The 14,971-nt window shown below is 39.2% G+C and overlaps 1 protein-coding gene across 2 annotated transcripts in view; it reads left to right on the top strand.

Moving 5' to 3' along the window:
• Window positions 1–13,596, top strand: part of LOC122657802 (brefeldin A-inhibited guanine nucleotide-exchange protein 1-like) — a 47,297-nt gene extending 33,701 nt beyond the window's left edge. Inside the window, exons 3-11 of one of the 2 annotated variants that reach the window (XM_043852594.1) lie at window positions 4,577–4,904; window positions 5,182–5,604; window positions 6,374–6,666; window positions 7,217–7,490; window positions 7,849–8,354; window positions 8,900–9,221; window positions 9,780–10,140; window positions 11,666–12,351; window positions 12,835–13,596. In XM_043852594.1, coding sequence (XP_043708529.1) covers window positions 4,577–4,904; window positions 5,182–5,604; window positions 6,374–6,666; window positions 7,217–7,490; window positions 7,849–8,354; window positions 8,900–9,221; window positions 9,780–10,140; window positions 11,666–12,351; window positions 12,835–13,446 — 3,805 coding nt within the window. In that variant the 3' untranslated portion in view covers window positions 13,447–13,596. Of the gene's footprint in view, window positions 1–4,566; window positions 4,905–5,181; window positions 5,605–6,373; window positions 6,667–7,216; window positions 7,491–7,848; window positions 8,355–8,899; window positions 9,222–9,779; window positions 10,141–11,665; window positions 12,352–12,834 lie in introns of both variants that reach the window. The other variant, XM_043852595.1, reaches the window with a different exon arrangement.
• The last annotated feature ends 1,375 nt before the right edge of the window (window positions 13,597–14,971 follow it).

Genomic DNA, 14,971 nt, shown 5'->3' with positions numbered 1-14,971 from the left:
CATCTTCGCATTGAGGCTTACACGATCTTGACGGGGTGGTAACCCCGACAGGAAATCTACCTCCGGCTATTGTACTTTTGTTGGAGGAAATCTAGTCACATGGCGGAGTAACAAGCAAAATGTTGTGGCAAGATCTAGTGCTGAAGCTGAATTCCGTGCTATGGCCCAGGGCATATGTGAGTTACTGTGGCTTCAGAGTTTACTCCTTGATATTCGTGGTTCTGTTTATCTTCCAATGATGTTGTACTGTGACAACAAAGCAGCAATTAGCATTGCCCACAATCCAGTGCAGCATGACCGTACCAAACATGTGGAGATTGACAGACACTTCATCAAGGAGAAGTTAGAGAGTGGGCAGATTTGTATTCTTTTTGTGAAGTCTGGAGATCAACTAGCTGATGTCTTCACCAAAGGGTTGAGTGGGAAGTTGTTTTATCCTAGTCTAGTCAAGTTGGGCATGTGTGATATCTATGCCCCAACTTGAGGGGGAGTGTTGAGATGTGTTACCCAATATTATAAGGGTATTTTGGGTTTTTTATTTATGCTTTATTTATGTACTTTTGAACAAGGGTAGGATTGTAATTTGGGCTGTGATACTGTTCACGTGAACAGTGTCGTGAATAGTATCGTGAACAGTGTTTCCCTTTGTAATATCTTTTATTATTATTATTATAAATAGAGAGCTTGACTGATCTTATTGATCATTCAAGCCATTCACGAAATTCCTGTTTTGTTAACACAACGCATGTCTCTACTATGGCCAGATTTCGCACAATGATCACATCGGAGTCTATATTTGTCATCCCCAATGGATGGCCCTTGGCCTCTTCCTCTACCACGCCAATCTTAGTAGGAGCTAAAAGTAAGGGCAGACTGCCCAAGATATGGTACACTTTCCATTGCCACTCTCTGAGTCTCCTCACTTTGTAAGTAGCTATAAACCTCATTTAAGAAAGGGGAGTCCGGCCTAAAATTTGTACCCAGATTGGTTCGTATTCTGGATTCAGCCCACCAAGGAGAATTAGAACACGGTCCTTCTCAAGCGTTCAATACACCTTTGCTTCAGCTTCTGGATTGGATAGTTGGATATCCCTATAATGGTCATACTCCTCCCAGAGACCAATAACAATGTTATAATATTCAGAAATTGTCCTATCTCCCTACTTCATTGTGATGATCTTCTGGAGCAGTTGGTACACCTTAGCTTAGGTCACCCACTCGGTCAAATGTCTTAGAGACATTATCCCAAATATCCTTGGCAGTCTCCTTTCTCATAAATCTCTTACCAATCTCAGGTTTCATAGAGAAGATCAACCAAGTCCTAACCATGGAGTTCTGTTGGGAAATTGCCCAATCATAAATCTCACATTCCCAAGTTGTTAACAATTCAGTTTTGATGATAACAAACACTTGAATGTACTTAACATTTAATGTGAAGCTTTGTAGTCACGTATACTACATTATTGAGAGCAACAAGACTTGAAGATGAACCAAGACTGTGAAGACAAGACAAGTCAAGCAAGTCAAGCATCTCAAGACAAGACAAGCTTCTCAAGGAAAGTCAAGTCAAGAACAAGAAAAAGTCCGAAGACAAAGTTTCAAGACATTTCAAGACAAATGCAAGACAAGACAATGTCTTGAGTATAAGACAAGGCAGAGTCTCAAGGAAGGACATGCTCAAGACTCAAGATATGCTCGTGTGCACAAAAAATCATTTATTGAATATTTGCACACATACTTGCATTGCAGCATGCATATATGCATATTACTTAGACATAGTCCAAGGACCCTTGAAAAGACTTAAAATAAGTCTAAAAACTGTTGGTGCAAAAGACCCATTTAAAAAATGACAAAATCAGGCCAAAACAGCACCAACGGCCTGACTGGGTTAGGAACCGGTCTGACCGGCTAGAACCAGAATACACTGGTTCCTACCGGGCTGACAGGTTGGGAACCGGGCTGACCAGTTGCCCCAACCGGCTGGAAAATGTCCAGCTGGTGTCAAGCCAGATCCCCAACGGCTAGTCCAACCGGTTTAGGAATAGGTCGACTGGTACAGCCAAAATATGACTGTTATTTGACCTTTAGAGATTCAAATCTCTCACCACTTTCGGCGATAAATAGGCCACTAAAAGCCAAACTTTACACAGAATTCAAGGCATTGAATACCACTATTGGGAAAGACTTTGAAAAAGCGTTTTGGTCATTATTATATTCATTTTGAATTGAGAGTCTCCATTATAACATTTTGTTTGGATTCAACTCAATCCATTGAAGGTTTGCATTGAAGCAATTAATCCTTCACTTAGAGGAAGCCTTCGAGAAACCCTTTGTCGTGAGCATTCATCTCCATATCATTTTGCTAAGGGAAGTTGTTTCCCCATATAGGTAATATCATTCCTTATTCATTCATTTATTGATTGATTTGAATTTGTTTTTTAGTGTTGATAGAGTTGGGTAAACTCTTGATCAAACTAAGGGTGCATCATCCTAGACCGTACTTAGGTCTTATCCTTAACAGAGTGTAATGGATTCTTTTGTCCTGTAACAAGATTGTGTAAAGGTGTTGTTTCCCACCTACTGTATTAAAAGGAAACATCTAGTGGAATTCTCTCAAGTGTTGAGAGGAGTGGACGTTGACTCTTGGAGTCTAACCACTATAAATCTTGTGTCTCTTGTGGATTGCATATTACTTTATTTTTAATTATGCAATTAATTTGTAAAAAAGTGTAAAAATGACACAATACACTGGATACAACCTATTCACCCCCTTTAGGTTGTTTCATAAGTTCTTGGTCTCCCATTTTTGATATGTTGGATCACTTGAGTTAGGAGCCTTAATGGTACTTGTAATGTACCCCAACTTCCCCCTACTTTGTAGCGAATGCTTCACAAGATGAGCCCAGTCCAAGTAGTTGGTATTGTCCAACTTGACAATGGAAATATGGGTGTTGGGATGCTCTAAGGCAATTTGAGTAGAATGGGAATCACTAGCCGAAGCTTCCATAGGTCCGCTAACTTCTGATGACATGATGTAAGAGTTGGTTTAATATCCAAACCAAGTAGGGAGTGCAAACTCTACACAAATATTCCTTTCCAGCACTCAGTTAAAAATTCCAGCAAGAGGAGCAAACACATAACTCAAAGAAATCCAAATCAAATACACTCTTTAAGGTGTAACATCGTCTCATAACAGTCCTAGGGGACCAAACAACATGGTTTACCACCACAAAGCAGCCGACGGCATCACTTACTATTTCTAGAACAACAACGACAACAACAACAATTAAGCCTTATCCCAACTAAATGGGGTCGGCTACATGGATCCGAGCAAAGACAGAGAATTAATAATAATAGGAAAAGAAAGGAACACAACAACATCAACAGCAGCTCAGCAATATCCTACCGAAATGGGGTCGGCTACATGGATCCTTGCCCTCCATTCAGGTCTACTTGAGGTCATACTTGAGATAAGACCTAAACCATGCATGTCTTTCCTTAATTCTCCTAAGGTCATTTCAAGAACAAAAAGAGGGTAAAAATGAGGGGCTTGCAGAGGGTCCTTGGGCGATCCTAAACCATACCTTTTTTAACCAAGAAAAAAAAGTTGTGCTTCAACAACTCTTTCCTGCACAAGCCGGGACAATGAGGGGGTTGCAGAGGGTCCTTAGGTGATCCAAATGAGTCCTATCTCATCTCCAACAACATCCGGATGAGAGAGAAGAACATCACAGAAAAAAGTTGGCTGTAAAAGCTAGGAAGCTAGCCTTTGATGATTTGGGCTTCAAACTTCTATTTATTCACATGAGACCTTTTGGGTATTTCTATGACCTTCAACCAAGTTCATCTCATGATTCGCTAAACTTTTCACATAATAGCCTCCTCCTTGGAACCCCTTTGTAACCTAGGATTCCAAAGAGAGGAAATGCTAGTGGAGAGCTGGGAGCACGACTCTCAAACCAACACTGTGGGCTCTGACACCAAGTTGGAATCTAAAGGTTATAAGAACACAAGAGAGCAAGAGAGAAGTTGGGAGTAGAAGGTTGAAGTACAGGAAGAAGGAGAAGAAGAGAAAGAAGTGGCAGCAGAACATGTGGGAGAGTATTGCACTACTCTTCCCCTATATTGATTCACTTAGCCAATAATAAAAAAGAAAGTGCATACCTACCCCTCAAGCTAATGTAAGGTAGCTAAGAGAAGTAGAAAGGTAAAAAAGTAAAAGAACAATACAACATAATATGTTCCATTAGCCAAAGTACCCTTATTACATGAACTCTTAACATATAAAAACTCTGAAACAAAAGTAGGTTGATAAAGTTCACCCAAATGACGTGCATCGGTCAATCACCGACGCTTTATCCCATCTTTTTGGGATTGTCTAAATAAAAGTTTTCTTTTGCCACCATATTTGGGCACTTCGGTGATGCTCTATAGTCTAGCCCTTAGAATATTCAATCTCAACTCATGTCAACAGGATATGGCAAAATTTCTAGTTGCCAATTTTCACTATATTTCCTTGTAGTTCTTTTTAAGTAAAATGTATTAAAACCATTTTAATTCCATCAGATATTTGCAGGATTGTCAATGGCCTTGTAAAGACTGTTTTAGGTCCGCCCCCGGGTTCCACTACAACCCTGTCTCCAGCCCAGGATTTGGCACTCCGAGTTGAATCTATGAAGTGCTTGGTTGGCATCATCAAGTCAATGGGAGCTTGGATGGACCAACAGCTGCAGGCGACTGATTTGTGTCTGTTAAGAAGTCCTGAGAGTGATGCATCAGCTGAAAGCTATAGCATGCTTAACGGAGATGAAGGAGCTGCTGTTGACTATGAACTGGAATCAAGTTCTGAGTTGTCAGAAGCTGCAACACTTGAGCAACGGCGAGCTTATAAGATAGAATTTCAGGTCAGTTACTGCTACTTGAATAGAAACAATGCAGTGGTGGGCTGGTGGCTTGGTATCCTTATATTAAAACGATCATTATTGTTCCCACTCATGAATACCTAGTAACTCAATTGATTTGCATTTATTTTTTAAAGAATAAGAAACGAGCTCTTGACTGGGGCTAGTGCTCTGTTCTCTGCTAGTTCATTCATTATATCTTACTGATTTATGCAAATTAAAGTTTTACTGCAACCACCTGATTCCAATTGCGTTGACACCTTTACTGGATTAATTGCAGAAAGGGATCTCCCTGTTTAACAGGAAACCTTCCAAGGGCATTGAGTTTCTAATAAGTGCCAAAAAGATTGGTGGTTCTCCGGAAGAAGTTGCTTCATTCCTGAAAAACACGTCTGGCCTGAATGAGACCATAATTGGAGACTACCTGGGTGAAAGGGAGGAATTCCCTTTGAAAGTTATGCATGCATATGTGGATTCTTTTAATTTTGAAGGAAAGGATTTTGGTGAAGCTATTCGGTTTTTCCTAAGGGGCTTCAGGTTGCCTGGAGAGGCACAGAAGATTGACCGCATAATGGAAAAGTTTGCTGAGCGTTACTGTAAATGCAATCCAAATTCTTTTACGAGTGCAGATACAGCTTATGTTCTTGCTTATTCTGTGATAATGCTCAACACCGATGCCCATAATAGCATGGTGAAAGACAAGGTCAGCTTCCTGAAAATGTTTTTAATTTTTCTGTCTGCATTCTCTTTCTTTATTAATAGCCCCAGTTCTTGTTTTATAGTATATCCTCAGCAGAGAAAAAAGGTTTAAAAAAAAAAAAAAACCGTGGAACCTTTTTGGTTTACTGGGGTTCCTTAGTTTAAGAAAGAAAATGTAGGACACATTAGAATATTCTTATTAGTAACTCATACAAAGTATAGTTTAGTAAGAATAGTCATACATACAATCGTGCCTACATAAATTGTACATACACATGCACAAATGTATACATATATACATATGTGCACATGCATGTACAGAGTCATGCATTCATGCATGTGTGTACATATGTATGTGTTTATGCTTGGGAACTATATATTGCAAATTTTTAATCTCTTTATTTTCTTTCCTTTTTTTTTTTGTTGGAAAGTTACGCCACAAATTGCTTGCATAATATTTTAACTTTATGATTAACAAATTCTTCCATGCCAGATTTAGTTGTTTTCTGGGATAAGAGAAGAGAAAAAGAAAAATAAATGACAAATTTTCCTTTCCCTTTTGTTTGGTTAAATGGAGAAATTACTAGTAAACACAATTATGAAATTCACATTTTTATATAGTTGTCAAGAAAACTAAGGGAAAGCTGAACATACCTAACTTTTCCTCTCCCCTTTAGATGGGATCTGTGATATTTTAATAGAGCTTGCACAGAATTGATTTGAGTTCGGTTTTGAGGTCTGACTTTCTGTCCTAATTTTATTTGTCACTCAAGATGTCGAAGGCTGATTTTATCCGCAATAATCGTGGGATAGATGATGGAAAAGATTTACCGGAAGAGTATCTGGGCTCGCTGTATGATCAAATTGTGAAAAGTGAAATAAAGATGAGTGCTGATTCTTCTGCACCACAGAGCAAGCAGGCAAACAGCTTCAATAAGTTATTGGGCCTAGATGGCTTATTCAATTTAGTCAACTGGAAGCAGGCTGAAGAGAAACCCTTAGGTGCAAATGGAGTTCTCATAAGGCACATCCAGGAGCAGTTCAAAGCAAAGTCAGGCAAATCTGAGTAAGCCTACTTATACTCTAGCAAGGTTTGATTTTCGTTGGGTTATATCTGAGATACTAGTTGGTTTGCAATAAGGATATTCCTTGTTGAGTCTTTTGTTTTATGTTCGGGTTTTTTCTGCCCTTGTTTTCTGTTTGGGTGTCTGGAGAGTTGCCCTCTTGTTGTGCATTTATATATTCTTTTCTAACAAAATTCATTATTGACCCAAAAATTAGTTAGGGGTGGAGCAAACCATTCAGTAGTTACATTTTAAGATTGCTTTGGATTCTTAATTCTTTTATTTGAGAGATCTCTTACTTGGGAGCCCTTGGATGGTGGCTCCCATCCTCTGCCCCTGCTTCTCTGGAAAAATACAATTAAACTTCTATAGACCATACTAAATACAGTATGTTATAGTCAACGTTGATTTACTTGCTTTTGAGCCTTTTATGGGAACTCCAATATCATCAATATTGCAGATTCATTATACTAAATACAGTATGTTATAGTCGACGTTGGTTTGCTTGCTTTTGAGCCTTTTATGGGAACTCCAATATCATCATTATTGCAGATTCGTTTTTTATGCGGTCACGGATACGGCAATACTGAGGTTTATGGTGGAGGTTTGCTGGGCTCCAATGTTAGCTGCATTTAGTGTGACTCTTGACCAGAGTGATGACAAGACTGCCACATTTCAATCTTTACAAGGCTTCCGACATGCTGTGCATGTCACCGCAGCAATGGGCATGCAGACACAGAGAGATGCTTTTGTTACATCTCTTGCCAAGTTTACTTTTCTCCATTGTGCTGCAGACATGAAGCAAAAGAATGTTGATGCTATGAAGGTAAGTGTATTGTTCTCCAATTGATTAAAGATGTTCTCATTCAATTCTGTTACAGGTCCTCTCCAGTTGGAGCAGGTTTATGTTTACTTGTCCTGTATTGTACAGCTGCACTGATTGTGATGTTTCTGCATCAGATCTTCTCTTCTTTTTTCCTGCATTTTTTATTTTGCCTTCTTTTTGAGATCATGATTAGATGTTTATCTTGTCATCCATAAGACGGTCAAAGTTCTGATGTTAGGATGTGCCATATGTATGGTACAGGTAGTTGAATGTGCAAGGCCCAGGCCCAGCATCCACTTTACTCTCTTGCTCACTCTCTTGTGTGTGTGTGTTCTCCTCACAGAGTTTTTCTCCACAGGTAATAATATCAATCGCCATTGAAGACGGTAATTATCTTCAGGAAGCCTGGGAGCACATATTAACATGCCTCTCCCGATTTGAGCATCTGCAACTCTTGGGAGAGGGCGCACCACCTGATGCATCCTTTTTCGTGGTATCTCAATCTGAAACAGAAGATAAGACACAGAAGTCTCCAGGTTTTCCATCTCTAAAGAAAAAAGGAAGTGCTCTTCAGAATCCAGCTGTAATGGCTGTTGTTCGAGGGGGCTCTTATGATAGTGCTACTCTTGGAATTAAAGCCTCAGCGCTGGTAACTCCAGATCAGATTAATCATTTTATTTCCAACTTGAATCTACTTGATCAGATTGGGAATTTTGAGCTGAACCACATATTTGCCCATAGCCAAAGGTTGAATAGTGAAGCGATTGTAGCTTTTGTGAAGGCCCTCTGTAAAGTTTCCATGGCAGAATTGCAGTCTCCAACAGATCCTCGTGTTTTCAGCCTTACCAAAATAGTTGAAATTGCGTAAGATTCTTTTATCTTGTTAATTTTGTTATAAATATATAACTTAAGAAGAACCAGAAATAATGTTGAAATTCTTGGTGTTTCCAGAACTGTGTTCATAGAAGGGGTTGCAATCTGTTGGGTCTGGCCATGCTCTGGGCAATGCGTAGCACAGGAAATAAGTACTACTACGTACATGGCCGGGGCCCAGTCTAAATTCTGGATCTGAAATTTGATGTCCAGGATGTGCGGGGTAGGCTGTGGGGCTGGCTTGATCATTGATACCATTGTAATATGTATATTTAGTCTTCTGTGAAGCAATCATTAATGGGTTAGTTTGTTTGTATGGTCTATGGAAGGTCTTGAGTTTAAACCTGCTGAAAATAATACTTTGCTATATATAATATTATAGTAATAGCAAAGTATTTCCCAGGGAATACTATTGACCTTATATCTCCAGAATATACCTGCCGAAAATTCCAAAATTAGTGTTTTAACATGCTTTGTACATATATTTATTATCAGTTGTATCGTATATTAGTGAAGATACTTTTTTCTTACGGCAGGCATTATAACATGAGCCGCATTAGATTGGTGTGGTCTCGCATATGGAGCGTGCTTTCAGATTTCTTTGTCGCAGTTGGGTTGTCAGAAAATCTTTCTGTTTCAATATTTGTGATGGATTCATTACGACAGCTGGCTATGAAGTTCCTAGAGCGTGAGGAGCTGGCAAATTACAATTTTCAGAATGAATTTCTTAGACCTTTCGTGATTGTCATGCAGAAAAGCAATTCTGCAGAAATTAGAGAATTAATTGTTCGTTGTGTCTCACAGATGGTCCTCAGCCGTGTGAGTAATGTGAAATCTGGCTGGAAAAGCGTTTTTACGGTATGTTGAATCTTTTGGGCTTGTACTGTTATTTTCACTAAGACTTGGAAACTTGAAGTGTCCATGCCACTGAGTCAACTTGACCAGTGATGAAGCTTGAATTTGGCAAGTCCTTGCCATCCTGCGATTCACACGAGTCATGGATTGTTTTCTTACATCATATTCTTTATAAATTATTAGGAAGATTTGTTGCTTTTATTACTCAAGGATACATGTTAGCCTTTATATTTCATTCTATAAATGCTAGACAAGACATTCTTAACCTTCTCAGTCACATCTGATTCACACGTTTTTCCATGTATTGGTAGAGTGAGATCATTGTTGGATTCCATCAAATGATATGGAGCATGACTCGATCACCCTGCTGAACAATTAAAGTTATCCCCATTTGTGCACTTCATACTGTCAGATTGAGTTTGCTTCTTAAATTTTCCTGCATAAGGATGATTGTTTTCCAGATCACACTTCTTACTGGGTTTTTTTTTTTAATGTTATAAGAAAGGACAAGTTGGTCTTTCAATCACCTTGGTCCTCACATTATGATGTTCTTATTGCCAGGTTTTTACAACTGCTGCAGCAGATGAACGCAAGAATATTGTTTTATTGGCTTTTGAGACCATGGAGAAAATCGTCAGAGATTATTTTCCCTACATAACTGAGACAGAGAATACGACCTTTACTGATTGTGTGAAGTGTCTTATAACCTTCACCAATAGCAGATTTAACAGTGATGTCAGCCTCAATGCCATTGCATTTCTCCGATTTTGTGCTGTTAAACTTGCAGATGGCGGACTAATTTGCTATGATAAGAGCAAGGAAGATGATTCATCTATTCCAGTTATGGACGGAGATGATTCGTATGGACTTCCCTTCACAGATAAGGATGATCAAGTCTACTTTTGGGTTCCTTTGCTCACAGGTAACTTGCTTTCAAATTTGCCTTCATAGAAAATATAATTTAAGTCAATCTATAGGCAAAACGAGGTAAAATTTGTGGATGGAGAAATCATGGGGAAGTCTAAACATTTTGCAATTAAACTTTAGGAAATGCCAATTTAAGAGTCAGATAGAAATTAGATATGAAAGAAAGCCATCAACAATGCTTTATGATTTTGATACCTACTCTAAGTTTGAATAGTATAGATTATTACATACAACCATAAGAGGCATGATATTGGGTAAAAACATGCTTTACTAGAGTTTATATTCCCTTTTTCTTCCCCTTTAGAATACGGTATTATTTTGTTATCATATATTTGGTAGTTATGTTTATGATTAAATTGAAAAATATAGTATTATGTGCAAAATTATGAAATACTGCCAAAAGGCATCTTAAGGTGTATGCTTTTCTTTTCGTCACTTCACAGTTTTTATGAAATTTTGACAAAAAATTTAAAAATCATACACTTTTAGTATATTAATTATCAATGTGGATATCAGCTCATTAACATCTTAATATGTAAAGTCGTTCTGATTGATACTCTGTAGGTGTCAAATGGTTTGGCAACCTGACTTCGTTTTGGCCCTTGACTTGCGAAATGCAGTAACTTAACTAAAAGCTGTCATTTGGACAAAGCATTCAGTTTCCACCCTGGTTGCTTTCTCCACAAATCCCTGCCCCAAACTCAAAAGAGAGAGAGAGAGAGAGAGCAATGACTCAACCTCTCCTCATTAACTGAATTAACTGATTTCTCTCCAGGTAATATTACCATTCAACCTGTCCCTGAGCAGGGTTTTGTAGTTGATATTAAACCATGACATTGGTCAAGAGAGATTTTTGTTTGCCATTGAATCTCTGGAATTTCAGCTTTCCACTTGAAGCGAGGATTTCTCCAATGAGAATGTTATCTGCTGCTGATAATTCTTGTAGACCTGTACAGCTAACAATCTTTCTTCAAAGTTAACCATACAAATTTTAATGGTGGAAAACATAAGGCAGGAGAGATCTGTGAAACATTGAACTCTTGTCTCTTGGACAACCTAGGTGGAGTCAGGGATAAGTCTAGGGTGAGTAGTTGGGGAAAGGGGTAAGGTGCTCTTGAGGAAAGTCACGGATAAAACCCCTATCTATTTTTGAGATTTGTTAAAAAGATGCTGAATATTGGGGCCAAAATCTGTTGAAATTTGGTGAAAAACATATATTGGAGGGTAATAACTAAATGAACAAGATCTCGTGAAACATCTCACTGAAATCAACAAAAATGGCAAAGAAATCAAGTGTATAAGATTCCAATTTCAGTCGAAATTTGAACCATGTGTCTTGGTTGCTAACCACCCAGGGGGAGGTGGAGAGAATTCTTTGTTAGACTGCAGCAGCAGTTGGTATGGCTGGTGGCAAGACCCTTCATTGTCCTAACTCCCAAGTACTCTATGCTTCCTTTATTTGTTGTCCATGTTGAAAATCATGTCTAATCTAAAAAGTGAAAGGTGCAAATTCTTTTCAGGTTTGTCCAAACTGACATCTGATCCCAGACAAACTATCAGGAGGAGTGCTTTAGAAGTGCTCTTCAATATTCTGAAGGATCATGGCCACATATTCTCTCTGCCCTTTTGGCTCGGTGTTTTCAAATCTGTCATTCTTCCCATATACAGTACCACTGAAGGAAAAGGAGAAACGTTTGACATTCATGATGGCAGATTTTCACTAGATTCTAAATCCTCAAAATCCGAAGAAAATGCATGGAGCTCTGAAACTTTTACGGAGGCAGCTCAGTATCTGGTGGACCTCTTTGTTAGTTTCTTTGATTTGGTGCGTTCTCAGCTACCAAGCGTTGTATCAGTACTCACAAGGTTCATTAGCAGTCCTGTTCAGAGTCTGGCTAGTGCTGGTGTAGCTTCGTTGCTTCATTTGGCTGGTGACTTGGGCAACAGACTTTCTGAAGAGGAGTGGGGAGTTTTCTTTCTGCGCTTGAAAGAAGCAGCTGCATCAACTCTGCCTGGATTTTTAAAGGTTCTTAGAATCATGGATGACATCGAGATATCTGATGATTCACAAACCTATACAGATATGGAGTTATATTCAGATCATGGATTTACCCATGATGATCTTGAGGATGATAGCCTGCAAACTGCCGCCTATGTCGTTTCCAGAGTGAAGGGTCATATAGCTGTTCAATTGCTCATAGTACAGGTACCCGTACCCCTCTCTCTCTCTCTGTGTTTGTTTGTGTGAGTTTGTAATATTTATTAATAGGTTTCCTAGTTTAATGAAATTGGGAGGCTTCTCTTCATGGGGTCACCTATTTTAGCCACATAGAGGGCAGATGTGACATTCTGACTGTCGGATTGATGGGGGTGACCATGTCAAATTTCATGGTCCACCTTAATTGAATTGCCAAACATATATATATGTATGTGTCAATATATGTTGCATCTCTTCTTTTTTTTTTGGAGATGGGGGGGGGGGGTGGTTTGAAACAAGTTTATGCTTTGAGGACCCAGCTAATGGGTTGTAAAGCATGAGTATCTACCCTGCCCCGCGTTATCTGTATTAAACTAGGGTATCATTTTTACACCAATCTACCGAGGAAGAATTCTTTTGGCAATATTTGGGAAAGATGTTTCCAACTGTATTACATTAAAATATAATTGCTTTGTTTTATTTGTTTCACAGGTCATAACTGAGCTTTGTAAGGCACACCAACAATCCTTATCGGCAGCCAACATGACAGTCCTTGTGGAGATATTTTCATCTGTTACTTCTCATGCTCACAACCTTAATTCAGAAACCATCCTACAGGTGAAGTTGAGGAAAGTGTGTTCAATCTTGGAGATTTCAGACCCTCCAATCGTTCACTTTGAAAATGAGTCATACCAGAGCTACCTCAACTTTTTGCATAGTATACTCACAGAGAACCCATCTCTCTCCAAAATAATGAACACAGAACCTCAGCTAGTGGCAGAATGTGAACAAATATTGCAGATATACTTGAATTGTGCAGGTTGTGAGTCCATCAAACAGACACCAGGTAACCAACCGGTGACACACTGGAGAGTTCCGTTGGGATCAGCAAAAAAAGAAGAATTGGCTGCTCGAACTTCATTGACTGTACTAGCATTGCAGGTATTGAGTGGCTTGGAAAGGGATTCTTTTCGGAGATATGTGTCACATTTCTTCCCTTTGTTGGTGGATCTCTTGCAAAGCGAACACAGCTCTGGAGAAGTGCAACATGTTCTAAGCAACATGCTCCAATCATGTATAGGGCCAATAATATTAGACTTGTGATGTATTATTCAATTATTTTTTCTGTCCGATTAGCCAGGGCGTAGGCCACCTTGTTTTGTTTTACTTTTGTAGAATATACAGAGGCTGGGGTCACATGTTGAATGAATGTACAGTAAATTGAATTTAACATATAATGAAGATTTTTTTATCTTGGCAAAATCACTGTATTCTTTTTAAGTGCTAAAACAGTTGATTTTCTTGGGTTAACCTTCTTTTTAGTTCAAGTACTGGTACTGTATCTCATTAAGTTGGTCCAGATTTTTTTTTTATTGGTTGGAGGGAGGCGGGAGAGGGAAGAAATTATCCTCTCCAATTCCTTAAAGTGTGGCAGTGCTAGGTGGAGCTGTCAACATCTGGCATCTGTCGCATCCAACTGTCCATATTAATGAGTTCGGACAGTTGGATGCAGCAGCTGCTAGATGTCAACATCTCCACCTATCACTGCCACATTTTAGGAATAGAAGAGGATAATGGGGGGAGGGTTGTTACTCTGCACACACTTTCAAATAACTTCCCATTTTTGCCTCATAAAGTTCTGTTTAGTATGCATTCTTGGAATGAATTCTTAGAAATACATTCCCAACATTGAATGAGAGTGCCGTTTGGGGACAGGCTATTCTCCTTTTCAGCCGTTCTCAGCTAGAATGCGGATAACACGTTCCAGAATGTCTTGCATTCTCTAACAGCCATGAAATTCCTCCATCACCATTGACGGATCATCCACCTTTAATCTGTGATAGCTGTTGTGATTCGGCTACTACTACTGCTGGCTGGGGTGCTGTATTTTGGGTGAAATCACAGTTCTGTTGGTTGCATTGAGCCATGGATGTGGAGGAACTACTTGGTACCAAAGGCCCGAAATATCATGCAGGGTTGCTCTAAGAGCTGAAAGAAGGTATCGGCAAGTAGAAGTGTGGGTCGATAATGACGAGTTGGTCAAATGGTTGAATCAAAATAATCGATAGGGTTGGTCGTGGGAAATGTTCAAGTCTTAATAAGAACGAAGTCAAGTCCATTATTTCAGTAAGTACCATGTAATAAAAAACATTCATCCAACAATCACTACTGCTATACACAAGACCTGTTAATTACAATGCAAGACCCACCCTCCACACTAGGGATTGACTGACCGACTCCTATACAACCAAATCCTGGGTCTACATCAAAGAATCATATTTTGATTCTACATGTAGAATTTACACAATTTTGTTCCTACAAGGTTGCTGGAAACCAGATTCCAGCATCCACAAATCCACACTCTGCCAGCTATTTCAAGTTCCGGCAGGAAATGAGGGTGTTTTTACAGACACTATGGGATAGAAGAGCAATCCGTGCTCTTCCCTGTTCCCAGCTCCGGCAATTGGAGCGACATGACATCTGACTTTTGAGCTATCTCTTGTGACCACGACTACGGATGACCTGCAAAAATACAGCACTAACATTATTCAGAAGTTCCGCAACAATAAAAACTTAAATATTAAAGAAAAGTGGCTTGGTACTCAGGAAAAAAGCACAATTTGGTCCA

This window comes from Telopea speciosissima, chromosome 4 (genome assembly GCF_018873765.1).
Source record: "Telopea speciosissima isolate NSW1024214 ecotype Mountain lineage chromosome 4, Tspe_v1, whole genome shotgun sequence".
Classification (NCBI taxonomy): Eukaryota; Viridiplantae; Streptophyta; class Magnoliopsida; order Proteales; family Proteaceae; genus Telopea; species Telopea speciosissima.
Note: the sequence above shows the minus strand (reverse complement) of the source record. Positions and strands in the feature narration are given on the sequence as shown.